Genomic DNA, 26142 nt, shown 5'->3' with positions numbered 1-26142 from the left:
CTCACACCTGTTTGAGTAACACCAAACCTCAAAACGCTCTGTTCCACCTTGTGATGTCATCAAGTGGTAGTTTTCAACCATTTTAACCTGTTCTTTTTACCTTTAGTTCAGTAGATATGGGCAATTCCAGAGCTGAAATGATCCTCCAAATGAAAAAGTGAAGGTGTGTGGAGTTTAAAAACACAGCGGAGCACTTCCTGTATTACCACACGATGACATCACAAGGTGGAACAGAGTGTTTTCAGTTTGAGAGAAGAAAAACTCAGCCTAAATCTGCAGAGTTTGTGTGTTAAACATGTGAATTAAACAGTGTAATACGGGCCCTTTAAGCTGGATACATGTAGATTCCTGATTGAATTTGGATCGACGGCTCCAAACCGACATAAATATTTCACAAAGTGGGTTAAACGCTTGTTAAACTTTCTGTCAGTTCACGCTCCAGTTACCAGCTGGTTGGATTTTTACTTTTAAACGCAGCTTTGATCGACTGTGAGCTCGGCCTTTGAAGATGACGGAGAATATTTGAGTGAGTTCAAACTAGAACTCGATCGAGAGAGTCTCAGACGCACAGAGATGGATTTACTTGGAGAAAACTGAATATCTGTGTAGAAAATGTGTTTTGTAAAGTATTCTGTTACACGGGCCAATCAGAGTACTGTGTTCTGAATACTTAGAATACTTTCACTTTCTGAATACTTACAATACTTACCTTATAGAGTGAAAGGGAGAGGCTGAGGTCAGGACACTGGAGGCGGTAAAGGAGGTAAAGGTGGTAAAGGCGGTAGAGGTGAGGTCAGGCTCTGGACACTAGAGGTTGTAGAGGTGAGGCCGAGGTTTGGACATTGGAGGTGGTAGAGGAGGGGTCAGGATCTGGACACTGGAGGTGGTAGAGGTCAGAGGTGAAGCTAAGGTCTGGACACTGGAAGCGGTAGAAGAGAGGCCAGGGTTTGGACACTGGAGGTGGTAGAAAAGAGACCGGCTTCTGGACACTTGAAGTCGTAGAGGACGGGCCGAGGTCTGGACACTCAAGGCGGTAGAGGTGAAGTCAGGCTCTGGACACTGGAGGTGGTAGAGGTCAGAGGAAAGGCTGAGGTATGGACACAGGAGGTGGTAGACAAGAGGCCGGCTTCTCGACACTGGAAGTTATAGAGAAGAAGCTGAGATCTGGACACTGAAGGCGGTAGAGGCGGTAGAGGTGGTAGAGGCGTTAGAGGTGAGCTCAGGCTCTGGACACTGGAAGTCGTAGAGGCGAGGCTGAGATCTGGACACTGGAGGTGGTCGAGGAGAGGTCAAGGTCTGGATACTGGAGGTGGTAGAAGAGTGGCCGAGGTCTGGACACTGGCGATGGTAGACAAGAGGCTGGCTTCTGGACGCTTGAAGTCATAGAGGAGAAGCTAAGGTTTGGACACTGGATGTGGTAGAGGACACTCTGGACACTGGAGGTGGTAGAGGTCAGAGGAAAGGGTGAGGTATGGACACAGGAGGTGGTAGACAAGAGGCTTCTGGACACTGGAAGTTATAGAGAAGAAGCTGAGGTCTGGACACTGGAGGCGGTAGAGGCGGTAGAGGCGGTAGAGGTGAGGTCAGGCTCTGGACACTGGAAGTCGTAGAGGCGAGGCTGAGGTCTGGATACTGGAGGTGGTAGAGGTCAGAGGTGGTAGAGGCAGTGAGGTGAGGTTAAGGTCTGGATACTGGAGGCGGTAGAGGTCAGAGGAGAAGCCGACCTCTAGACATGGGAAGTGGTAGAGGTAAAGCTAAGGTCTGGACACTGGAGGCGGTAGAGTTGGTAGAGGTGGTGGAGGCGGTAGAGGTGAGGTCAGGCTCTGGACGCTGGATGTGGTAGAGGTCAGAGGAGAGGCCGAAGTCTGGACACTGGAGGCGGTAGAACAGAGGCCGAGGTCTGGACACTGGAGGCGGTAGAACAGAGGCCGAGGTCTGGACACTGGCGACGGTAGACAAGAGGCCGACTTCTGGACGCTTGAAGTCGTAGAGGAGAAGCTAAGGTTTGGACACTGGACGTGGTAGAGGAACGGTCAGGCTCTGGACACTGGAGGTGGTAGAGAAGAGGCCGAGGTTTGGACACTAGAAGTCGCAGAGGAGAATCTAAAGGTCTGGACACTCGTGGTGGGTGAAGGAAAGCCGACGAAAAGCTGATTGAGAAGGTAGAACGCGACACAAACCGAACCGCCCACGCATCTCCAACGTCCCTTTAAGTCGGACGAACCGGACTCTGATCGAACAAAACCGAGAGACGTGAGGAGCGGGTCGACACTAGTGAAACTCAGTTAGACCTTCCAGGCTGAAGTTGCGAGCGTGAAGGGACTTGCCGTAGCAGCGCCTCGCAGCCTGTGAGAAGAGGAGCCACGTTGAGTAATGGGCTTAGCATGACTGAACCCGGCCGGACCGCATACCTGCCGGGCACAACCTGTGATTAGGACACCCACGATATTAAGCTCTGAGGCTGGAGCTCCTGGAGGCGGAGAGGCATTAATCACACAGGTGTTGTCTGTTATTACGGCTGTACACAGACACACAAAGGAGCCCCGCGCACTCAAATACCAATTATTCCGGTTACCTAGCAACCGCTCAAACATTTATTTTCACCGGGAGCCATTTCCGCGCAGCTGTTTTTAAGATCTCTCGGCATTCCGCGCGGCCCTCACCTGAGATTTAAACCCCGGTCGTTTCCGTGACATAACGATTTGATGAGTTCCAGCTCGTTTCAAAGTCGCCCTGTGGGGTCCGTGTAAAAGTTTATGTCTCTGAGTCATTCATTTAATTTGATCCGTGTCTTTATGAACTGTTTGATAATGAGAGAGATACTAGTGTGTGTGTGTGTGTGTGTGTGTGTGTGTGTGTGTGTGGGTGGGGTGTGTGTGCGTGTGTGTGCGCTTGTAAAGGAAGGTGGGGGATTGTGCCAAGTCAGCATAAGTTTGTAGGAAGCAGATGTGCACGAAGTGAAGCTGACCGGATTCAGCTTCAGACGAGGGAGGGGCCGTGTGTGTTTACAACAGCAGAGTGTGTGTGTGAGAGTGTGTGTCCATGTGTGTGTCGTGGTGTGTGCGGGGGGGGGGGGGGTGTGTGTATGTATGTATGTATGTATGTGTGTGTCTGTGTGTGTGTATGCATGTGTGTGTTTGTATGTATGTGTGTGTTCGCGTGTATGTGTGCTTGTGTTTGTGTGTAGTGTCCAGTGTGTGTGTGTGTGTTTGTGTGTATATCTGTGTCTGTATGCGTGTTTGTGTGTATGTGTTTGTGTGTATGTGTTTGTGTGTATGTATGTGTTTGTGTGGGGGTGTGTGTTTGTGTGTATGTCTGTGTCTGTATGCGTGTTTGTGGGTGTACGTGTTTGTGTGTATATGTGTGTGTGTGTGTGCTTGTTTGTATTTGTGTGTGTGTGTGTTTGTGTGTATGTCTGTGTTTGTGTGTCTGTGTGTGTTTGTATGTGTTTATAGGAGCATGTGTTTGCTTGGTTGTGTAGTTGTGTGTTTGTTTTAGTTTTTTTGTGTGTTTATATCTTTGTGGGACTGTGATGAAATGCAACAAAGTAAAAGTACTAAAGTACACACACTTCAAACTGTAAGTATCTGTACTTAACTACATTTTACAGTGAATACTTTTTACTTTTACTGCACTACATTTTTGAACAGGACTGAAAAGTAAAAGTATTTTTTTATGTTTGTCTGAGACCTGCTGAAAAGTTTATTTTTTTAACATGTTCATAATTTGAGCAAAACAAAAATAAACAAATAAAAACAGCAACAAAAAACGACTTTTTAAATTTAATTGTTTTCACTGAACAAAATTCCGCTCAAATCTTTATCAAAATCACCACATTTGAAGCTTTAAAGACTCAAAATCTGCAAGAAATACTTTTAGTTTTTACACTTTAAGTACATTTTTAAACGGATAAGTAGATTTTTGTATTTGTACTTTGACTTAAGTACCAGAGTGGAGTACTGTACTTTGTTTATATGTGACACAGGGGTCAGATTTACTTTAGAAACTTGAGCAGTGTTTCTTACGATGTGTAAACTCTCTGAACGGTAAATAAATACATAAAGAAAAAGATACAGATACTGACACTCCATGGTGCCTGTCCCACAGTTTGAAAACCACCAAACCACAGGGGGTCAGCATGTTTCCGGGGCCCCAGGGTTTTAGGGGGCTCAGAATTGGGTCCCTGTCATGATCATCACTGTATCGACTTATCGTTCAGTTTATAAAAGCTGGAACTATGTATTTTTGGGGTTAATATTTATCCTGAAAACTTATTATTTGCAAAAGTTTGGAGATTTCTAGTATTTTTGTTGTAATATGATCAGAATTGAGCTGCAGAGGAGTGAATTTGTCCTTTTTTATGACAAATTAATGTAAACAATTATGCCTTTTAATGAAAACGTCTGTATGGTTTATTATTATTTAAATCATAATCACAATATTTCTCTTTAGCGAAATGTCGTGCTTCAAAATGTATTATCCTGACAGACCTACCTATTCATTTATATTAGAGGGGGCCCATAGTAAAACTGTTTATTTATAATAGACTTTGAGCTGTGAAAACGTCCTTTTTATGACTTATTATCAACACATTCTGCTGTTTATTTAAAATGGCTCACTGGGGTTATCTTGGATCATTTAAATCTTTATAAAATAGTTTCAATATTATCATTTATCGCAATTTAAAATATGTTTCCGTGACCCACGTGAGGCGTTTTCCCCCGGAGCCCCCAAATATCTGCTGACGGCCCTGTTCAGCCATAGTAAAACGGTTTATTTATAGTAGACTTGACTAACTGGACACGTCCCCTTTAACCTAACACATTTAAAGTTTATTTACCAGTTTAAATTCGATCAGGGGGACACACGCCGTTGTAATCTTTTGACATCATCACTGCTGGGAGAAGCTGCTTCCAAAAATCCCACAGTGTCTCACTCGCGGAGCTCGGCCAAAGACACTAATCCTAATCTGACTATTTGGCCAAACGAGTGACATCACCACGGCGCTCGCTGGGGGATGACATCATGTCCACTGAGACGCCTCCGGACGCCAGGCTAAAGCTAAACGTGGCGCTGTGTGGAGCTAGCGCTGTTTGTGGAGGTTGAGGATTAGCACCAGATTCTGTTGGGCCTTGGATCAGACCAGAGCCAAATGAGTGTTTCACTTTTGTTCAGACGACAAGATCGTTTTATATTATATTTTAGAAAATGTAAAGATATTTATTTCAAAGTTTTAAAGTAAAGTCCATTTACACGACCGGGCAAAAGTTAAGACACAACCTTCTCTTTCTTTCAGTGTTTTTGCCCTTTTATTTTTACAACTTTCTACATTTTATACCAGGGGAGGGAAGACTTTGTGACTCATGGGCCACAATGGGCCAGGCCAGGGTTTATATATATATATATATATATATATATATATATATATATATATATATATATATATATATATATATATATATATATATATATATATATATATATATATATATATATATATATATATATATATATATATATATATATATATATATATATATATATATATGTTTATCACATTAGAGACTTGGCCTGTGTGAACATTCAAGGCTCATTGAACAAATCGTTTTCCAAATGCATTAATTAAACTAATAATTCATTAAATTTCAGTTAAATAAACACAGCAGAAAAACTCACATTCAGTTTTATCCAGTGCCAAAAGATCAACAAGTTGTTGAAGGGGATTGTTTTATTATGATTTTAATATCTTTTTTATTCTGTAAACACTTTGAATTACTTTGTGTAAGAACTGTCCTGTACAAATAAACTTGCCTAAATTGAACACAGTTTACACTTACCTATTTTATTATAATTTGGTCACGTTCGGAGGGCCGGATTAATCTGCCCAAAGGGCCATGTGTGGCCCCCGGGCCGTAGTTTGGCCATGTCTGCTTTATACACAGAGAAGACAAATATATGAAGCAAGATGGCAGCACAGTGGCTGAGTGGCTCATGCCTCACAGCAGAGGGTTTGGTTGGATCCCCGGGTCGTCCAGGCCTTTCTGTGTGGAGTTTTTCATGTTTCTCCTCGTGTCTGGATGGGTTTCCTCCGGGTACTCCGGTTTCCCCCATCAACCAAAACATGAACGCCCTTCGAGACAACTGTTGTTGTGATTTTGGGCGTTACAAAAATAAATGAATTGAATTGAATGTATGGAATTAGGTTTCAAAAAGAAAAGAAAAAAAAGCGAAATAACTGCATTTTCTTTTTTGTTAAATTCAAATCCTCAAATCCTGTCAAAAAATATTTTGTATTTTTTTTGTTGCTACATAATTCCATATCTTACTTCATATATTTCATGTCTTCTATGGGCGTCTATAAAATGTAGAAAGTAGTAAAAATAAGAGAAAAAAAGTTTTAAAAATTGAATGAGAAGGTGTGTATAAGCAAGTTACTTTCAATATTTGACCTGAAAATCTGGACCCAGGCCCTGAACATGACTAACCCTGATGTTCTTGTAGTTCCAGGGTAAATGCTCTTCATATTCACTCTGTTTATTCTCATTAAAAACACGACTGATATAACTCGATTATTCCCCAAAACTGTCCAATAGAATCTGTAAAAAGTGAGAAAATAAATGATTAAAGGTGCACTTTGTAACTTTTCTGGTCACGGGTCCACTACATGCTTGTCTCCATGGAGATGTTATTGCTGTGTTCCACAGTACGGCATTAAACCTGTACATGTTGCATTCATAAAATTACAGGTGTTTTTATAGCTCAAAAATAGATTTAGAAACATTCATATTCATATTGTGAGCAGATCCAAGTTTAATGCCATACTGTGGAACATTAGAGAACCAAAGCAAAGCAATAACAAATAATAGAATCTCCACTAGAAAAGTTACATAATGCTCCTTTTCTTTAGCCTGATTCCGTCTAAACGTTTAATTCGTGTGATCCAAACTCACTAAAACTATTTGTCTCAGAGACTTGACTTTGTGACAGAACAGGAAGCGCGTTATCGTTTCAGGAACTCGCTGCTGATAAACTTATCACACGAGCCGTCACAAAGTCCTCCTCCAGACTCTGAAGGAGCCGCAGTTAGCGCGGGACAAGTGCGAGTTTTGGCAGGGCCTTTAGTGGGTCACGGGCGCCGCGGAGCCACATGGAACAGAGCGAAACCGCCATCTGTCCCCACCAGAAGTCCTCCCATCTCCAGCCAAGTCCTCCGCCGTGCAACGCGCTCGCCACCACACCAACGGACACATTTGTTGAGTTTAATCGAATCAAAAACGAGATTTGGGGAGTTGTAAAAGGCTTGGCGGCGCGTAAAGGTCACGTGGTCGTCGTATGTTTGTGTTCGGGGGGTGCGCGGGGAACACGGCGGCCATCTTGTAGTCAGCAGTTCTTTTCACACTCTCACATATGTTGTCGAACGCACAGCCCGAGCCAAAGTCAGGCAGAGAGACCGGGCCAAGAGACGAGGATAATGATGTCATTCTCAGAGGACGTGAGCGCGGAGACGGACGAGGACTTTGGACATGCGCGTCCGGCTCTCGAGTCTGCACTTTGTGTGTTTGTCTGTGAGGAATGTGAAGATCTAATGAATCTTTACTCACAAAACAAATAATGTGAAAATATGGACATTTGTGTAGGTCTGTGTTTGAATTAGACTAAACCAGGTCTAAACCAGAACTAAACCAGGTCTAAACCAGGTCTAAACCAGGTCTAAACCAGGACTAAACCAGGTCTAAACCAGGTCTAAACCAGGACTAAACCAGGACTAAACCAGGATTAAACCAGGACTAAACCAGGTCTAAACCAGGACTAAATCAGGACTAAACCAGGATTAAAACAGGACTGAACCAGGTCTAAACCAGGACTAAACCAGGACTAAATCAGGATTAAACCAGGACTAAACCAGGACTAAACCAGGACTAAACCAGGACTAAATCAGGTCTAAACCAGGACTAAACCAGGACTAAACCAGAACTAAACCAGGATTAAACCAGGACTAAACCAGGTCTAAACCAGGACTAAATCAGGATTAAACCAGGACTAAACCAGGACTAAACCAGGACTAAACCAGGACTAAACCAGGACTAAATCAGGTCTAAACCAGGACTAAACCAGGACTAAACCAGAACTAAACCAGGATTAAACCAGGACTAAACCAGGTCTAAACCAGGACTAAATCAGGACTAAACCAGGATTAAAACAGGACTGAACCAGGTCTAAACCAGGACTAAACCAGGACTAAATCAGGATTAAACCAGGACTAAACCAGGACTAAACCAGGACTAAACCAGGACTAAATCAGGATTAAACCAGGACTAAACCAGGACTAAACCAGGTCTAAACCAGGACTAAACCAGGACTAAATCAGGTCTAAACCAGGACTAAACTGGGACTAAACCAGGTCTAAACCAGGACTAAACCAGGACTAGACCAGGACTAAATCAGGATTAAACCAGGACTAAACCAGGACTAAACCAGGACTAAACCAGGACTAAACCAGGATTAAACCAGGACTAAACCAGGACTAAACCAGGACTAAACCAGGACTAAACCAGGACTATGATTATTATTTATGATTTAATTTGTTGTATTGTGATTTTAACTTCTTTCTTCTTGTGTAAAACTCTTTGAATGACTTTCTGTACCAGTTGTTCTATTCAAATAAACTTCCTTCTCTATTGTTACATTTGCATCATGTTATTGTGTTAGTTCCGGGTGATTCTCTGACCAGCGTTTCGCCTTTGACACGAGGAACATGTTCCTGTCAGACTTTTCCACAGAAGTTTTGCTTTAACATGAGTAAAAATAGACAAACCCACTAGTGCTACATTAAACAGAACAATTGCTGTCATTCATGTGGATGAATGAATCGTTCTTGTGGATTCTGAGAATCCTGTGTCTTTTAGTCGTGCTCTGAGTGGGCCTTTATGACCCAGAGACAAGGAACAGTACTTCAGTGTTCTCCTCACTACAAGTGGGACGGAGCATCAGATACAGTATTCAGCCTGTTCACTTTGATTTGTGCTACAGCGCTGCACTTCCTCTGCGTATTTATGACAACAACAACAACGACAATGACAACAACAACAACCACAACAAACAAACAACCACCAACAACAACCAACAACAACCAACAACATCAACAACAACAACCACAACAAACAACAACCACAATGACAACAACAACAAACAACCACCAACCACCACCAACAAACGACAACAACCAAGAACCAACCACCAACAACAACCACAACAAACAACAACAACAAACAACAACATCAACAACCACAGGCATCCATCCTAAAGTAACGCAACGAGAAAAGACCATAGACCAGTGTTTGTCTGTATCTCATCGCTTTCACAGCTCGTCAGAACTGTAGTTTTGACTGAGAATAAAAACTTTTACTATTGTCTTTGTATCTCGTGTTTGGACGTGAGCAGCAGAACACGACTCCAGGTCGACTCCAAAAAGAGACTTCAGCCGATATAAACGGGTTAAATAAAGATTAATAAATGAACAAAAATACAGAAATTATATTATTCACATAGAAAAATAATAAGGCTACAACCAGGACTAAGCCAGGACTAAACAAGGACTAAACCAGGGCAAAACCAGGACTAAACCAGGACTAAACCAGGATTAAACCAGGACTAAACCAGGACTAAACCAGGGCAAAACCAGGACTAAACCAGGACTAAACCAGGACTAAACCAGGGCAAAACCAGGACTAAACCAGGACTGAACCAGGACTGAACCAGGACTAAACCAGGACTGAACCAGGACTAAACCAGGACTAAACCAGGACTAAACCAGGGCTAAACCAGGGCTAAACCAGGGCTAAACCAGGGCTAAACCAGGGCTAAACCAGGACTAAACCAGGACTAAATCAGAGCTAAACCAGGACTAAACCAGGACTAAACCAGGACTAAACCAGGACTAAACCAGGACTAAATCAGGACTAAACCAGGACTAAACCAGGACTAAACCAGGACTAAACCAGGACTAAGCCAGGACTAAGCCAGGACTAAACCAGGACTAAACCAGGACTAAACCAGGACTAAACCAGGACTAAACCAGGGCTAAACCAGGGCTAAACCAGGGCTAAACCAGGAGTAAGCCAGGACTAAACCAGGACTAAACATGGGGGAATCATCATTTGACTTTTGTGCAGCTAAAACCTGTAAATAAAGTTTAATAAATGAACAAACACACTCATTGCATTACTCACATATCAAAATAACAACACCACAACATTTGACTGAGACGTCGTTTTACCTCGTCATTACTTTTAATTATTCTTGGAGCTCTTCCTGGCAGCGCGTGTGACCTACATCGAGGCCCGGCCGACAGTAGGTGTAGCTCATTCATGAACACACGTCTGTGCACTTTATGCTTTTGTGCTCGTGAAGAGATTTCCAGAAATGGGCCTTGATATCCGGTGCTGGACCGGAGCCAGGGCCATGTGATGCAGAGAAGCCAGAAAAACAGGAATCCTATAAACCCAAAAGCCCTGATGAGCTGTGAGCCGCGGCATGGGCTGAAGCGTGTCCGGGGTATTCCTTTTACTGTTTTATGAAGCTATAAATCACTCTGAGCTGAATCTGAGAAAACCCAACCTGGTTTGAGGAAGAGGGTGTAATGGTTGGATAGTTTGTGTGTGATGAAGAGCATGTAAATAACAAAAAGACGGAGAGGGAGTAAGCTATAAAATATAATATTAATTTCAATGTGCAGGGGTAATGTTCTGTTGAGATTATCATAGAAAACATACCGGTAATTGCGATGAACAAAAATATAAAAATAATGCTAAAGGTTGCTGCTGAATTATTAAAAGTTCTATGTTTAAACAACTTTTATGTAATTGTGCTTTGTTATCAGTGAAAATAACTACGATCCAGCAAGAATATTATGGGCGAGCAGGGGAGTCGACAGAAATTTGGGGGCCCCGGGGCAAGAAGCATCACATGGGCCCCCTCTAATACAAATGAATAGGAATAGGGTTAAATTCTGCGCCCCTAAACCCTGAGAAGTGGGACAAAAGACTCCTCTGTTCCTTCTCTGTGGATAAGTAGCTTTTTAGGGAATTTTTTTGGTTATTATCTTTGTTTGCGAATATCACGATTATATAAAATGTACATATTATGGTCCCAACCGTAGTAAACAATTAAAACGCCAATTTAAAAGTGCGTTACTAAAACACTGCTTAACCAGGAATACGCCCGTGTTCATTGTAAATTTAAAATAAAAATCTCCAGATGCCACAGTGGTTCTAGTTCAACTTGTCATTATGTCCTTGAGCAAGACACTTCACCCACCTCGCCATGAAACAGTGTGGCGTGTGAGTGAGAGGTTGTGGTGATCGGAGAGGACGATAGCGCAGATTGGCAGCCTCGCTTGTTGTGTCAGTCTGTCCCAGGGCGGCTGAATGAATAATGGAATGTAAAGAGCTTTAGTGTCATGAAAATACTGTATTATTTTAATTTAAATTTTTTTTATTACTATCATTATTATAATTTGTATTATTGTTATTATAATTGTTCTTCTATTCTTCTATTATTATTATTATTATTATTATTATTATTATTATTATTATTAATTTTATGTATTTTTTATTTATTTATTTTATTTTTTCTTATGAGACCATTTGTCATTCGTTTGAAGTTGTCTCCTGGAAAAAAACACATTATGGTCGTTGTGAGATTTTCAAACTTAACCGTCTCCAAATACTTGCGTCCTTATCTTACTATTATCTTGACACAGTACACAGATATGTATTGCGTAGTACCAGGAAGTACACGCCACATTCACCTGAGTCTGTGAACAGCCCATAACTGTAGTGAGTGAGTCATCCACAGTGAGCCTTACATAACCCCGTCCTCCACCCAGTGTGTGCCACTCCCCAGACTCATTCACCCTCTGCCCCGCCGCCGATAACTGCCCCGGCTTCTACTGATGCCTCCCTGCTAGTACACGCCCCCGTCCACACTCTGCCCCGCCTCCAATAACTGCCCCGGACGTCACTGATGCCACCCCTGCCCCCGTCCACACCAAGACAAGCTCCTCTGTGCCACAATAAATCACTGTCCAGCTCTGTATAAAGACGTATGAAGTGTCCTCATAAGGATGCATTAAGTGTCCTCATAAGGATGCATCAAGTGTCCTCATAAGGATGCATCAAGTGTCCTCATAAGGATGCATCAAGCGGCCTCATAAGGCTGCATCAAGCGTCCTCATAAGGGTGCATCAAGCGTCCTCAAAAGGTTGCATTACGCGTCCTCATAAGGATGCATTACGTGTCCTCATAAGGGTGCATTAAGTGTCCTCATAAGGATGCATTAAGTGTCTGTATATTGAGCTAGAGTGAGTTCATTTGTGTCCCACAGAGACACTGAATAATAAGGATTTGATGAATGATCCATGAGACTTTGGTAAAAAAGAGAGAGGGAAGGAGAGACTAGGAGAGAAAGAGAGAAAGGGGGAAGAGAGAGGGAGAGAGAAGGAGACAGAGAGAGAGGGGGGAAGGAGAGAAGGAGATAGGAGACAGAGAGAGAGAGGGGGGCCAAAGGAGAGAGTGAGAGAGCAGACAGGAGAGAGAGGGGGGAGAGAGTAGGAGAGAAAAAGAAGGACAGTGAGAAGAGAGAAAGAAGTGAGAGTGAGGAGAGGGAGAGAGAGAAAAAGAGGAGAATGAGGAGGGAGAGAAGAGAAAGGGAAGGAGTGAGAGTGAGAGAGAGATGTCTGCGTGTGTGTCGTCAGTCTTGTATTGACGTCACGGCGCTGGCAAAAAAAATCCTCCCATTCAAGTGTGTGCAGCTTTAATCTGTTTGTGTATTCACTGCAGTCGCCTCAGTGAATGGAGAGAAATGAAGCCAAAATACAGTGAGTGAGTCAGGCCCCGTCTTTATGTAACACGATCATAAAAGACTCACTAAAGACTCTAAAACTGCTCATCTACGTCCACCTGCTCTGACCTGAACTGACCACAGCAGATTATTACAATATTATGTAGTTTATGTCCTTTAAATGAAGAGTTAGAGCTGCTTGTTCAAACCTTTGACTTTACTACATGACTCCAAACAAAGCAGCTACGTCTCTGCTTTCATAGTGACATCCAGTGGTCAAACTTTGAACTACACCTCTTAAAAGTAGAATTTTATATAGTCAGAAACTCTTAGATGTTTGTGCGTTTTTTAAAAGTGATAAAAAAACTCCACATCCGCTCTGTAACTGAAGCCACGTCGAGAGCTCGGAGTGGGGTTAGAATGAGAGGTGAAACAACTATAGCCCGGTCTAATCTCTTTGCACTGTCGCTACACCCTTTATTTGGACGGAGGAATGTGATTGTCAACTGCTGCGGGTCAATCCAGATGCCCTAACATGGGCACTAACATGATTAGACTGAAATAGCTCGCCTCCACGGACACCGTAACTGGACACTAACGCGCTAACCTTGAATAGTTGACATGACTGAGGCACACATAGGAAATAAATATCAAATATGAGGATGACTAAAGCCGCACTGTGGGACTTTGGACACATTTTTGTCTCTGTGGAGATGGTAACACTCTGCCTTGAATGTTCCACAGTCTGGCGTTAGATTTGTCCATTTTATTTGTGTTTTTATTTCTCCAAATGACCCTGACAGATGCAGATGTTTGTACAAGAACGGAACATGTTAAAGCCACACTGTGTAACTTTTCTGGTGGTTTTGTCTCCATGGAGATGTTTTCATTCTACATAGAATGTTCCACAGTACAGTTTTAGACTTATCCATTTTGCTCGTGTTTTTATTTCTCCAAATGACCCTGACAGACGCGTTTGTTTTTTAGAACGGAACATGTTAAAGCCGCACTGTGGAACTTTTCTGGTGGTTTTGCCTCCATGAAGATGTTATCGCTCTGCCTTAAATGTTCCACAGTATAGCTTTAGACTTGTCCGTTTTCCTTTTGTTCAGCAGCTTGAAAACTCCCACTTGATGACATCACAAAGTGGAACGGAGCGTTTTGAGCTTTGGAGATATCAACAGACTAATAATAAAGTGTGACTCAAATGAAACAAAACACAACTCCAGGTCTGTTTTTGTGGATTATAACACGACTTAAAGCTCAAAAGAATCCGTTTGGTGAAATATAGGACCTTTAAATGAAATAAAAATAAACAAAAACTCAAATTCACCGACAAATTTATCTCATTTTTATCGACATTTTGGTAGAAATATGCAGAGAATAAAAGGTGAAGCACCTTTATACAGTATCCAAATTACATCATTATTATCATTATTATAATTTTAAAATCATGACACATTTACATAAACCCAGTGAAACAAGGACAAACACTAAAGAGACAGAGGGTGCTCCAGAAACAAGAACCTTCACAGGACACATGCGCGTGCGAACTTCCATCTGCAGACTATTTGTGTACTTTATACTAAAATCATAGTTACAAAATGTATTTACAACGATGCAAGACGATGGCACAAACTTTACTGCGTTTCTTGCAAAGTCGGTCTGACGTTTTTTCATCAACAGCTTTGGAGCTTTGAGGTTCTGCTTTTCCACAGATGAAGTCCCAGAGAATTGGAAAAATAAGGATCGGGAAGGTCGTGTTGTGTTCGATTACTCCACTCCCTTCATGAACTCCAAGAATTCTGCGAGGAAAGGTCAGAGGTCAAATGCAAATGAAGAAGTGTGAATGTGAGTCTAGAGGGACGGCGATGAGGCGGACGTCATTGGGTCGGATCCTTACCGTCGTAGTCGATTTTGCCGTCGTTGTTCTTGTCTCCGTCCTTCATCAGTTCCTCGATGTCGTCCTCGGTGATGGTCTCTCCTGTGGATTCCAGCATAATTTTCAGCTCCTCCAGGTCGATGTAGCCGTCTGCGTTTCTGAAACAAACAGTGCAACAGCGTACAGAAACGACAAGAGTTAGGGCTTTTTAAATATGTTTTTCTGTCCTTATAAGGATGCATTAAGTGTCCTCATACGGGTGCATTAAGTGTCCTCATAAGGATGCATTAAGCGTCCTCATAAGGATTCATTAAGCGTCCTCATAAGGTTGCATTAAGTGTCCTCATAAGGATGCACTAAGTGTCCTCATAAGGATGCACTAAGTGTCCTCATAAGGATGCACTAAGTGTCCTCATAAGGATGCACTAAGTGTCCTCATAAGGATGCATTAAGTGTCCTCATAAGGATGCATTAAGTGTCCTCATAAGGATGCACTAAGTGTCCTCATAAGGATGCACTAAGTGTCCTCATAAGGATGCACTAAGTGTCCTCATAAGGATGCATTAAGTGTCTGTATATTGAGCTAGAGTGAGTTCATTTGTGTCCCACAGAGACACTGAATAATAAGGATTTGATGAATGATCCATGAGACTTTGGTAATGAAGAGAAAGAGAGGAGGAGAGAAGGAAGGAGAGAGAGAGAGAGAGAGAGAGAGAGAGAGGGAAGGAGAGAAGGAGAAAGTAGGAGAGAGGGGAAAGGAGATAGGTAAGGAGAGAGGGAGAAGGAGAGATACAGAGAAAGGAGACAGAGACGGACAGAGAGAGAGAAGGGGGGAGGGAGGAGGGAGAGAGGAGAGAGGAGGGGGGGGGGCAGAGAGAGAGGGAAGGAGAGATTAGGAGAGACCAAGAGAGGGAAGGAGAGAGGAGAGATAGGGAGAAGAAGAGAGAGAGAGAAGGAAAGAGAGAGTATGAGAGAGTAGGAGAGAGAGGGAAGGAGAGGGAGAGGAGAGAGGGAATGAGAGATGGAAGAGAGAAAGAAAGAGAACGAGAAAGAGAAGGACAGTGATGAGAGAAGAGAGAGAAAGAAAGAGAAAAAGAAAGAAAGGAGGGACAGAAGGAGTGAGGTGAGAGAGAAGAGAGAGGGAAGGAGGAAGAGAGAGAGAAAGAAAGAAAGAAAGTGAGAGAGAGAGAAAGGAGAGTGAGGAGGGAAGGAGAGAAGGTGCAAGAGGAGAGAGAGAAGGAAAGAAACTTTTTTTATTTTATTTTTATATTTGACCATTTTGACACAAGTTCAGAAGAAAAACACGACAAAATCAACGTCCAGGTCCAAAGATGCTCCTCCTCCTCCGTAGGCCGCACAGACCCAGGTGCATTCTGGTCTATGTAAACCACCCACTTATCACGCCCGGACCTCAGACTAAACCAGGACAGAAATCATGCTCTAAGGTTAACTACAGTAAATTAGACTCAACAAATTCACAAAACATAAGAAATATTAACAAATCAACCCCAAAAATAAACTGACAAACTCATTTCCCATAAACAGAAATAATAAATAAATCCTGGAACAAACAAATATATAAAATGGCTCCTCCAGTTTCCATTTGTCTGTACAGTTCCAGTCCAACTTTATCTGTATAACAAGCATTTTATTATTATTATTTTTGAATATATATAAATAAGGCAATGCTCCAAAGTTCTGCTCATAGTAACAGATTTTCAAAAATGTTTAAACCCGTAAAGATACAGTAGGTAACATTTTGGAGCTGCGTTACTTTTACGATTCCACGGAAACAAAAACATTAAACCCATACTTTATTTTAGTCTTTACTTTACAGTTAATTTTGGCTATAATTTACACATTTTAAATCACAAAATTCACAACGACTTAATAAAATGGGAGCTGACGTCGCCGTAAACGTCATCACAACAAAGCGACGTGCAGCTGTTAGCGCCCCCTGTGGACAGATGCGCTTCACACTAGAGCAGCACATTTTAAAATAATTTGTACCAAAATGACGACGCGACGCTGCCGAATCCTACGAGTATCAACGATTAAGAAAATAAAACTGGAAAAAGAAGCGCGTACGTCACAGTGGAGGTGAAAACGGGGATTTATCGGCAAAATGGCGTCTTGAAAATAAACGATTAAAGATTAAACTCAAACATGAATCACTCTAAATACAACTTCAGAGGCTCAATGAGGAAAAAAATGACTAAAACATGGTTAAAAACTCTGAAAAGTCCAGTTTGTAGAATAAGACAGGACCAACACGAGGCTAAATTTTCAATATTGTCAAAATATCGTTCCATTTCACGATATTTAAATTCAAACACTTTTCTCAAATGTGTTTTAACATGGACATTCATCGCTTTAATCTTGTGATATACAGCTCTGTACTTGTCCAGAATCAGCTGGATTTCCTCAGTGAAGAATATAGTGTTTCGTTTTATATGAAGCGACACACAGAGCGACTTCCTCCCTTTGATGCTGAGGTGTCTGGACTAACACGGTGTGGGCGTCTCAAATGTCGACCGCTGTCAAAAACATTAAGAACAGAACTCTGCACAGGACTGAACTCTTTTTTAGAGACGCAAGAGACACGAAGGGGATTTAGTCACTGTCTACTCACAGACTGTATATATAAATGGACGTAGCTAACCTGCTAGCCGCTGTGCTCCAAATACGAAGTGAGCATCGACTCTGCGTCTAATTCACTTTACCGTCACCCCTCTCTCTCTGTACCTGCTGCTGTCAGACTCGTCATTTTGGTCTTAAATGTTCGTATTAACCCGCTCTACGTGATCCTGTTTTTTTTGTATTTCACTATTGTGTCTGTAAATCAAGATATGAACATTAATAACAGACAAATCAGGCGGCTTCTTTCCCCGAGGTCGCTCCCGTTAGCCTTAGCGACAGGTTTGATTGACAGCGTTGCTAAGTGCCTGTTCTGTGCTAAACCGGCGTCGCAGGCAGGAAGGGGCGTTACCTTCAACAGCCTCGCTCCGGATTGGCTCTTTGGTTGCTATGATACTCGCGGTCGGCTCCAAATTAGCCGCTATACCTGCTCTAGCCTCGATGAGCTTCATTTGACCGGAGCCGAACGCTGTGGGTGACTATTTATAATCCTATTGTCTGCGCATTCAGCCATTTTTGTATCAATGCGTTTTCATGTACAGAAGGATGGTGCTTATTTACTTTTGATGCAAGAGAAAGTTGAACCAAGATCAGTCAAATACAAATCCTGTGCTTTAGCGAAGTATCGATAAGAAGCATTTCTACATAACCCTATACAGTCGTCCCTCACTATATCGCGGTTCACCTTTCGCGGTCTCGCTGTTTCGTGGATTTTTTTAGTCCAGTTTTTCATGCTTTTTTACATCATATGAGCGTGCATCGTGTTGTGCGTCCTGATTGGCTGTTGGACTGTAGACCATTGTGTCGTGCGTCCTGATTGGCTGTTGGACTGTAGACCATTGTGTCCTGCGTCCTGATTGGCTGTTGGACTGTAGACCATTGTCCATCAGTCTCCTCCGTGCCGTGTCTCCTGTCCAGTACAGAATGTGTTCGGACAAATTTACATAAACGTTGGATCGCGGTGTGACTCTGAAGTGCTGTACGTTTGCGATTTGTTTTCTCCCCGACAAAACCCACAATGTCGATGAAACGTTCCGCACCGACAAAGACGCCTACGAAGGTTTGAACTTTGAGAGAGTTTAAACGAGAGAGAAATGTGAGAAAATGTTAACGCCTGTGTGAGAAAAGTGTATAAAGTGTGTGGTGAGGGGTTTTACAGCCAAAAACATAGAGAATAATGTAAAAAATAAAGCTGATACTTCGCAGATTTCGCCTATTGCGGGTTATTTTTTAGAACATAACCCCTGCAATAAACCAGGGACCACTTTACTCTAGTTTTTTTGTGTGAAACTGCTGTTTTGTTTGACATCTGTTGTATCTAATGCCTCAAGTTCACTGTTGAGAAGTAACTGTACACACACACGTACAAATATATGCGTTCTGATTACAAAACACATTTTAATGGAGTTTTTCAGTATTGCGTAACTAAACACATTTCCAAAGCGTTCTTCCCGTCACTGTTCAAGCTTCAGCTGGAACCAGAACCACATCCACGTTCCGCCAGACGCTATTTATGGAGCAACACGTGCGCAAAACCCAACACACACTCACTTGTCAAACATGCGGAAGAGCTCGGCCAGTTCCTCCTCAGACTTGCCCTTGCTGTCGTCCTTCATGCATCTCACCATCATGACGAGGAATTCATCAAAGTCCACCGTGCCACTCCCTACGGGAACAACACGGGGCCAATTTAACGCACCATCAGACACAAAAACGTAATTCAAAACTGTACAGCAGATACATATGTTTCACGTGACAAACATTATATGAATATGTGAATTGTCATCTTCTGATTCAAACTGCATTAAAACAGAGAGTGATAAAGGGGCATTATGTAACTTTTCCAGTGGGGGGGGGTCTGCTACCTGGTTGTCTCCATGGTGATATTATCGCTTTGTCTGCATTATTCGTCAATACGTGTCTATCTCGCATCAGAACTACGGATGTTTTTGCAGTATTGCTAATAAAATACATAGAAAAACATGAATTGTTACTGTGGGCGGGCTTGCCTTTGCACAGATCTGACCTGTAATTTGGCGCCACCTGCTTATCGCCATGGAGATGTTATTGCTTTGCCTGCATTATTCGTCAATACGTGTCTATCTTGCATTAAAACTACAGATGTTTGTACAATATTTCTAATAAAATACATAGAAAAACATGAATTGTTGCTGTGAGCGGGCTTGCCTCTACACAGATCTGACCTGTAATTTAGCGCCACCTGCTTGTCGCCATGGATATAGCTAAGTTGATTGTGATACTGGGGGAATATTCCAAGGCAAAAACAATAACATTTCCATGGTGACAAGCGGCGTAACCACCAGGAATTGTAGGACGTAGCTTAGTGGTGCAGTGGTTGAGACTCTCGACTCATAGCGAGGAGGTTAGCGGTTCAATTCCCAGGTGAGTCTGACAAAATTAGCTGAAGACTGACTCGGGACTGGGTTGATGCAGTTCAAAATGATATTGATTGTGTTTAAATGTGTGCATTCTATGGGTCCTGTCTGCGCTCTATGGTGACAGAGCCTGAAATATTGAAACAGCGCCCTCTGTCTGTCAGATCCTCACAGTTTAAGACGAGACTGAAAACCCACCTCTTCTCCCTGGCATTTAATACGAGCCACACAGGATATCTTGGTGTTTTATTGTTCTTTTCCTATGTATTGTGTGGTTTGTATACAGTTGTCCCTCACTATATCGTGGTTCACCGTTTTTTTGTACAATTTACAGCATATTAACGTTTATTCTGCGTGTGTTGTGCGTCCTGATTGGCTGTTGGACTGAACAACCGTGCCGTGTCTCCTGTCCAGTACAGAATGTGTTCAGACAAATTTACATAAACGTCGGATCTCAGTGTGACTCTGAAGTGCTGTACGTTTGTGATTTGTTTTCTCCCCGACAAAACCCACAATGTCGATGAAACTTTCCGCACCGACAAAGGCGCCTACAGTCGCACCCAAAAGGTCGAGGAAGACGCTAACTATCGCAGAAAAAGTTGGACTTCTGGACACGCTGAAGGTAGAAGTTAAGCAGCTGTAGGGGGCGCCATTACAGAATAAACTGATCTTCGGTTGGTGACATAAAGAATAAGAAAAATAACGTGGTTTCATTCTATAAAACTACTTTTTTCTTCTTTTTTTTTATCTAAGAAGGTTTGAACTTTGAGAGTGTTTAAACGAGAGAGAAATGTGAGAAAATGTTCATGCCGGTGTGAGAAAAGTGTATAAAGTGTGTGGTGAGGGGTTTTACAGTCGCAAAACATGTCAAAATAAAGCTGATAGTTCGCGGATTTTGTCTTTTGCGGGTTATTTTTAGAACGTAGCCCCGCGATAAATGAGGAACCAGTGTTTTTTGTTTTTTTTTTTACTTTTATGTGAAGCACTTTGTTTTAAATGTGCTATAGAAATAAACAAACTACTTCACGTTTAGAAATTAAAACAAAATCACAGTTTCCTGACACAGCTCTATAACGTACTATACCGATAAGATGCTGTGTACTTCCTTTACAGTCTAAAAGAGTTTAGTACAAGGCTAATCTGATCTCAGCGCAGAGTGATAGGAGCCTGTGTGAAACCCGATACGTGGCGTGGCATCTGATGTTCCGTACCATCTTCATCCACCTCGTCGATCATCTCCTGCAGCTCCTCGGGTGTGGGGTTCTGGCCCAGCATGCGCATCACCTTCCCCAGCTCTTTGGTGCTGATGCAGCCGTCCTCCGCATCCTGAACGAAGATGTCAAAAGCCGCCTTGAACTCTGGGAAGATCACAGGAGAGAGACGTTAAGTAAGTGCAAGGCGCGGATAAAACGCCGCGATGTAGAAATGCCGTTTTACTCACCGTTTTTCTGTTCGTCTGTCAGCTGCTCAACCTGTGAAAACGACACATGCGATTTATATGTGAAATATGTTTTTTTTTCTTCATTTTTATGCATTTTTTTGGCTGGTGCGACTTATACTCTGGAAAATACGGTACTTATTTTCTTTAAATCCGCAATGATTTGAACTTTGAGAGAGTTTAAACAAGAGAGAAATGTGAGAAAATGTTAACGCCTGTGTGAGAAAAGTGTATAAAGTGTGTGGTGAGGGGTTTTACAGCTGCAAAACAAAAATAATGCTGATACTTCACGGATTTTGTCTTTTGTGGAATATTTTTAGAACGTAACCCCGCGATAAACGAGGAACCACTGTATTGTGATATTTTGTGGAGGCTAAACAAACTAAAAATGCTACTTTTGCCTTTTAAAATGCCTTGACACTGACACAGAGCAAAGGATCATGGTCTATGTAGTTCTGTTTTTAGCTGTTGCTGCTCCATAACAATGAAAACGAGCAAAGACACTTGTAATCTGATATATCGCGACGGCCCATGATTTTATTGTGACTTTTGGGTGATGCTGTTACACCTCTAGAGGGCGATATGCTGAAAATGTATCTCACGATTTACTTAGAGTCAGAAAACAGTTTGATTTTATCGCGATTCATCTTATACACCGTCTTTAAATGGCAGAGGAGGAAGAAGTACGATATATCAGAGTATAAACCAAGACTAAACCAGGACTAAACCAGGACTAAACCAGGACTAAAGCAGGACTAAAGCAGGACTAAACCAGGACTAAAGCAGGACTAAAGCAGGACTAAAGCAGGACTAAAGCAGGACTAAACCAGGACTAAACCAGGACTAAAGCAGGACTAAACCAGGACTGAAACAGGACTAAACCAGAGTCTAAACCAGGACTAAAGCAGGACTAAAGCAGGACTAAAGCAGGACTAAAGCAGGACTAAAGCAGGACTAAAGCAGGACTAAAGTAGGTCTAAACCAGGACTAAACCAGGACTAAACCAGGACTAAACAGATCTAAACCAGGTCTAAACCAGGTCTAAACCAGGTCTAAACCAGGTCTAAACCAGGACTAAACCAGGACTAAACCAGGACTAAACCAGATCTAAACCAGGTCTAAACCAGGTCTAAACCAGGTCTAAACCAGGACTAAAGCAGGACTAAACCAGGTCTAAACCAGGTCTAAACCAGGACTAAAGCAGGACTAAAGCAGGACTAAACCAGGTCTAAACCAGGTCTAAACCAGGTCTAAAGCAGGACTAAAGCAGGACTAAAGCAGGACTAAAGCAGGACTAAAGCAGGACTAAAGCAGGACTAAACCAGGTCTAAAGCAGGACTAAACCAGGTCTAAACCAGGACTAAACCAGGACTAAAGCAGGACTAAAGCAGGACTAAAGCAGGACTAAAGCAGGACTAAACCAGGTCTAAACCAGGTCTAAACCAGGACTAAAGCCGGACTAAAGCCGGACTAAAGCCGGACTAAAGCAGGACTAAAGCAGGTCTAAACCAGGACTAAACCAGGTCTAAATCAGGACTAAACCGGGGTCTAAACCGGGGTCTAAACCAGGACTAAACCAGGTCTAAACCAGGACTAAACCAGGACTAAATCAGGACTAAATCAGGACTAAACCAGGTCTAAAGCAGGAGTAAAGCAGGACTAAACCAGGTCTAAACCAGGACTAAACCAGGTCTAAATCAGGACTAAACCAGGTCTAAAGCAGGAGTAAAGCAGGACTAAACCAGGACTAAACCAGGACTAAAGCAGGACTAAAACAGGACTAAACCAGGTCTAAACCAGGTCTAAACCAGGACTAAAGCAGGACTAAAGCAGGACTAAAGCAGGACTAAAGCAGGACTAAATCAGGACTAAACCAGGACTAAACCAGGTCTAAATCAGGACTAAACCAGGTCTAAACCAGGTCTAAAGCAGGAGTAAAGCAGGACTAAAGCAGGACTAAACAAGGACTAAACCAGGTCTAAATCAGGACTAAATCAGGACTAAATCAGGTCTAAATCAGGTCTAAACCAGGACTAAACCAGGACTAAACCAGGTCTAAAGCAGGACTAAACCAGGACTAAACCAGGTCTAAACCAGGACTAAACCAGGTCTAAACCAGGACTAAACCAGGTCTAAATCAGGACTAAATCAGGACTAAATCAGGACTAAATCAGGTCTAAACCAGGACTAAACCAGGACTAAACCAGGTCTAAAGCAGGACTAAACCAGGACTAAACCAGGTCTAAACCAGGTCTAAACCAGGACTAAAGCAGGACTAAACCAGGACTAAATCAGGTCTAAACCAGGTCTAAACCAGGACTAAACCAGGACTAAACCAGGACTAAACCAGGTCTAAACCAGGACTAAACCAGGACTAAACCAGGACTAAACCAGGACTAAACCAGGACTAAACCAGGACTAAACCAGGTCTAAACCAGGACTAAAGCAGGGCTAAAGCAGGACTAAACCAGGACTAAACCAGGACTAAATCAGGACAAAACAAGGACTAAACCAGGACTAAATCAGCACTAAACCAGGACTAAACCAGGTCTAAACCAGGACTAAACCAGGACTAAAGCATGAGTAAACCAGAACTAAACCAAGTCTAAACCAGGACTAAACTAGATCTAAACCAGGACTAACCCAGGACTAAACCAGGACTAAACTGGGATTAAACCAGGACTAAACCGGGATTAAACCGGGTCTAAACCAGGTCTAAACCGGGACTAAGCCGGGACTAAACCAGGTCTAAACTAGGCCTACACCAGGACTAAACCAAAACTTTAAAAAATGTTACTGTCCAGTTTTTATCAAATATTTAAAACAGTTCCACATTTAGTTCCGCCCTTTTTTCACCCACTTGATCTAAAACACTGCCGTTCCACGAGTTAAGATTGAAACTTGCGTCGGACACAACACAGACGGGGCCAGAGCCGTGCGATAACAGCCAATCAGAGCAGGAGTTAAAAATAAACGGCAGCAGGATCAAGACCCACCGATAAAGCACACAATACACAGTGCTTTAAATTAGCATAGCAGCGGATAGGACCCAACAATGGAGGCGTAATCCCGGAAAAGCTACCACGAATGAGAGAGGCAGACAGCTGCTTATGTAAGAGTTATTATGTGTCCACTACTATAAATTAAACATACACGCCCCTGTGGTGGTGATGATAAACCAAAAGAACCATCTAAACAAACAAAAGTAATGCGCATTCCTTCTGCTTTTGAACTAGCCGTCAGCGCGCTCCCCTTTGGCGATGTGAGCACGGCACATCGCGGGCTCACGGATAATACTGGCATCCAGCCGTCAGGGAGAAGCGGGGCGGGGCAGGGGGGGGTAGGTGGGTTATCTAAACCTGCAGAAGCCCCTTCTTTGGCACCAGAAACGCAGGACCACAGGCGTGCCAAAATTAGCCAGGATGGAGCCGGCGGACGGGACCATTTGAAGTCGTGAATGAGACCTGTCCCGTTACTGACCCCCTGAGTGGCTCGTATCGGTTTTGATAGGGCTCGGGAGGGAGGTGGAGGTGGAGGAGGGACGTATAAGGAGAGGAGGCTTGTTTCACATTAGGTAGTGATGGAGACAATGTGCTGGCCGCGTCAACAGGGATTTAGCAGCTATTCAAGTCATGTTTGATGGGACGGCGAGACATGACAGCCAAGTCATAAACAACTTGCCAGGCTTTGACACAATAAACTATATTAAGGCGAGTTAGAGGGTGAATAGTGTTAAAATGGGTCAAAAGGTTACGATATTCAGCTTAATTCGGGGTTCTGGTGTGAAAGTTAGCGCGTCAATCAAAAATAAAAGTATAATTTTCCAGTTTGAGGACATACCGCAGCCTTGTAGATGTCATTCATGTTGGCGGCTCGTTGCTGTCTGCACCGATGGAGTCCTGGCACAGAGGGGGCGAAGGTACTGTCCGGCAGGGAGCAGAGCGCTGGCCTGGTCTTACCCGGCTTATATACCCCCAAAGCCCTCCCTGGGTTGACCCCTCCATCCCTGCCTCGGCGTGTGTGTGTGCGCGTTTGTGCGTCTGTGTATGTGTGTCATTCGGCCAATCTGTCACAATCACCGGGCTTAGATAAAAATGCGGCAGCTCTTAGGGGGCATACTTGGGAATGGAATGGGGCGAGCGGGGGGCGTGCATGTGGAGGCCTAATCTCCGGGGAGAGGCTTGGAGAGACACTCGGCATTCCTGCAGAGCGGCGCTGGAGACGTGGAGGGTGGGGTTGACGGTGGGGAGGAAGGACGGCGGCGGCGGCGGCGGCGGCGGCGGCGGCGGGGTGGGTGATAAAGGCAGGACAGAGGCAGTGAAAGATGAGTGTGGTGTTAACACATGCTTCACGAGCTTTCGGATTCAGCCGGAGAGTCAGGGCGGCGCACGTGGGCATTCATTAAAAAGCAACTCTGTTCACAACGGCTACGGACACCAAAAGTCAAGAGGCGGAATCGATACGTCCGCGTTTGGGTTTGAATAGTGAGCATTTTCCGTTGAGCTAATACAGTTCACTATTTCTCACCTTTCTGTTGTGGTTGTGGTGGCAACGTGACATAATGACGGGCAATAAATCATCCAGGGCCATTGTGTTTTGTTCGTTTTTATGGCTTTATCAGTGTTTATAAGGGGTGACCTCCTTTTGACAGCGGGAAATAGACTCTGATGGACTGAAAGTCTCAATTATTGGTTAAAAAAATGTCCCGTTCAACATATGATAACTGATCGTCATTTAAAATCATAGACTCTATAAAAAAAGTCACCCACAGCGTTTAGCTTCAGTCAAATAAAGCTAATCGAGGCTAGCAGTTATAGCGGCGAAATTTGAGCCCATTTCCACATTTGGAATTCCGACTGAGAGTATCATAGCAACCAAAGAGCCAATCCGGAGCGAGGCTTTTGAAGGTGAAGTCCGTTTTTGCCCGCAACGCTGGTTTAGCTTGGAGC

At 43.1% G+C, this 26142-nt stretch overlaps 1 protein-coding gene across 1 annotated transcript; it reads right to left on the bottom strand.

Moving 5' to 3' along the window:
- Positions 1–13246: 13246 nt before the first annotated feature.
- Positions 13247–25142, bottom strand: tnnc1a (troponin C type 1a (slow)). The gene is made up of 6 exons (XM_033969541.2): positions 25034–25142; positions 21197–21227; positions 20967–21113; positions 18911–19025; positions 14744–14880; positions 13247–14645 (listed from the first exon to the last, which is right to left on the bottom strand). Exons 1-6 carry the CDS (start codon positions 25055–25057, stop codon positions 14614–14616), a joined length of 486 nt encoding a protein of 161 aa, XP_033825432.1. The 5' UTR covers positions 25058–25142; the 3' UTR covers positions 13247–14613.
- Between the last annotated feature and the right edge of the window lie 1000 nt (positions 25143–26142).

The sequence above is a fragment of the Periophthalmus magnuspinnatus genome, chromosome 7 (assembly GCF_009829125.3).
Source record: "Periophthalmus magnuspinnatus isolate fPerMag1 chromosome 7, fPerMag1.2.pri, whole genome shotgun sequence".
Taxonomy (NCBI): domain Eukaryota; kingdom Metazoa; phylum Chordata; class Actinopteri; order Gobiiformes; family Gobiidae; genus Periophthalmus; species Periophthalmus magnuspinnatus.
Note: the sequence above shows the minus strand (reverse complement) of the source record. Positions and strands in the feature narration are given on the sequence as shown.

What these genes read in the sequence shown, in the direction of transcription:
- tnnc1a (XM_033969541.2), bottom strand. Translation starts at nt 25,057, where the DNA reads ATGAATGACATCTACAAGGCTGCG. An exon ending in GACAGACGAACAGAAAAACG is followed by an intron (nt 21,114 to 21,196) that starts GTGAGTAAAACG and finishes TGATCTTCCCAG; the next exon opens with AGTTCAAGGCGGCTTTTGAC. An exon ending in CGGCAAAATCGACTACGACG is followed by an intron (nt 14,646 to 14,743) that starts GTAAGGATCCGA and finishes CTTTCCTCGCAG; the next exon opens with AATTCTTGGAGTTCATGAAG.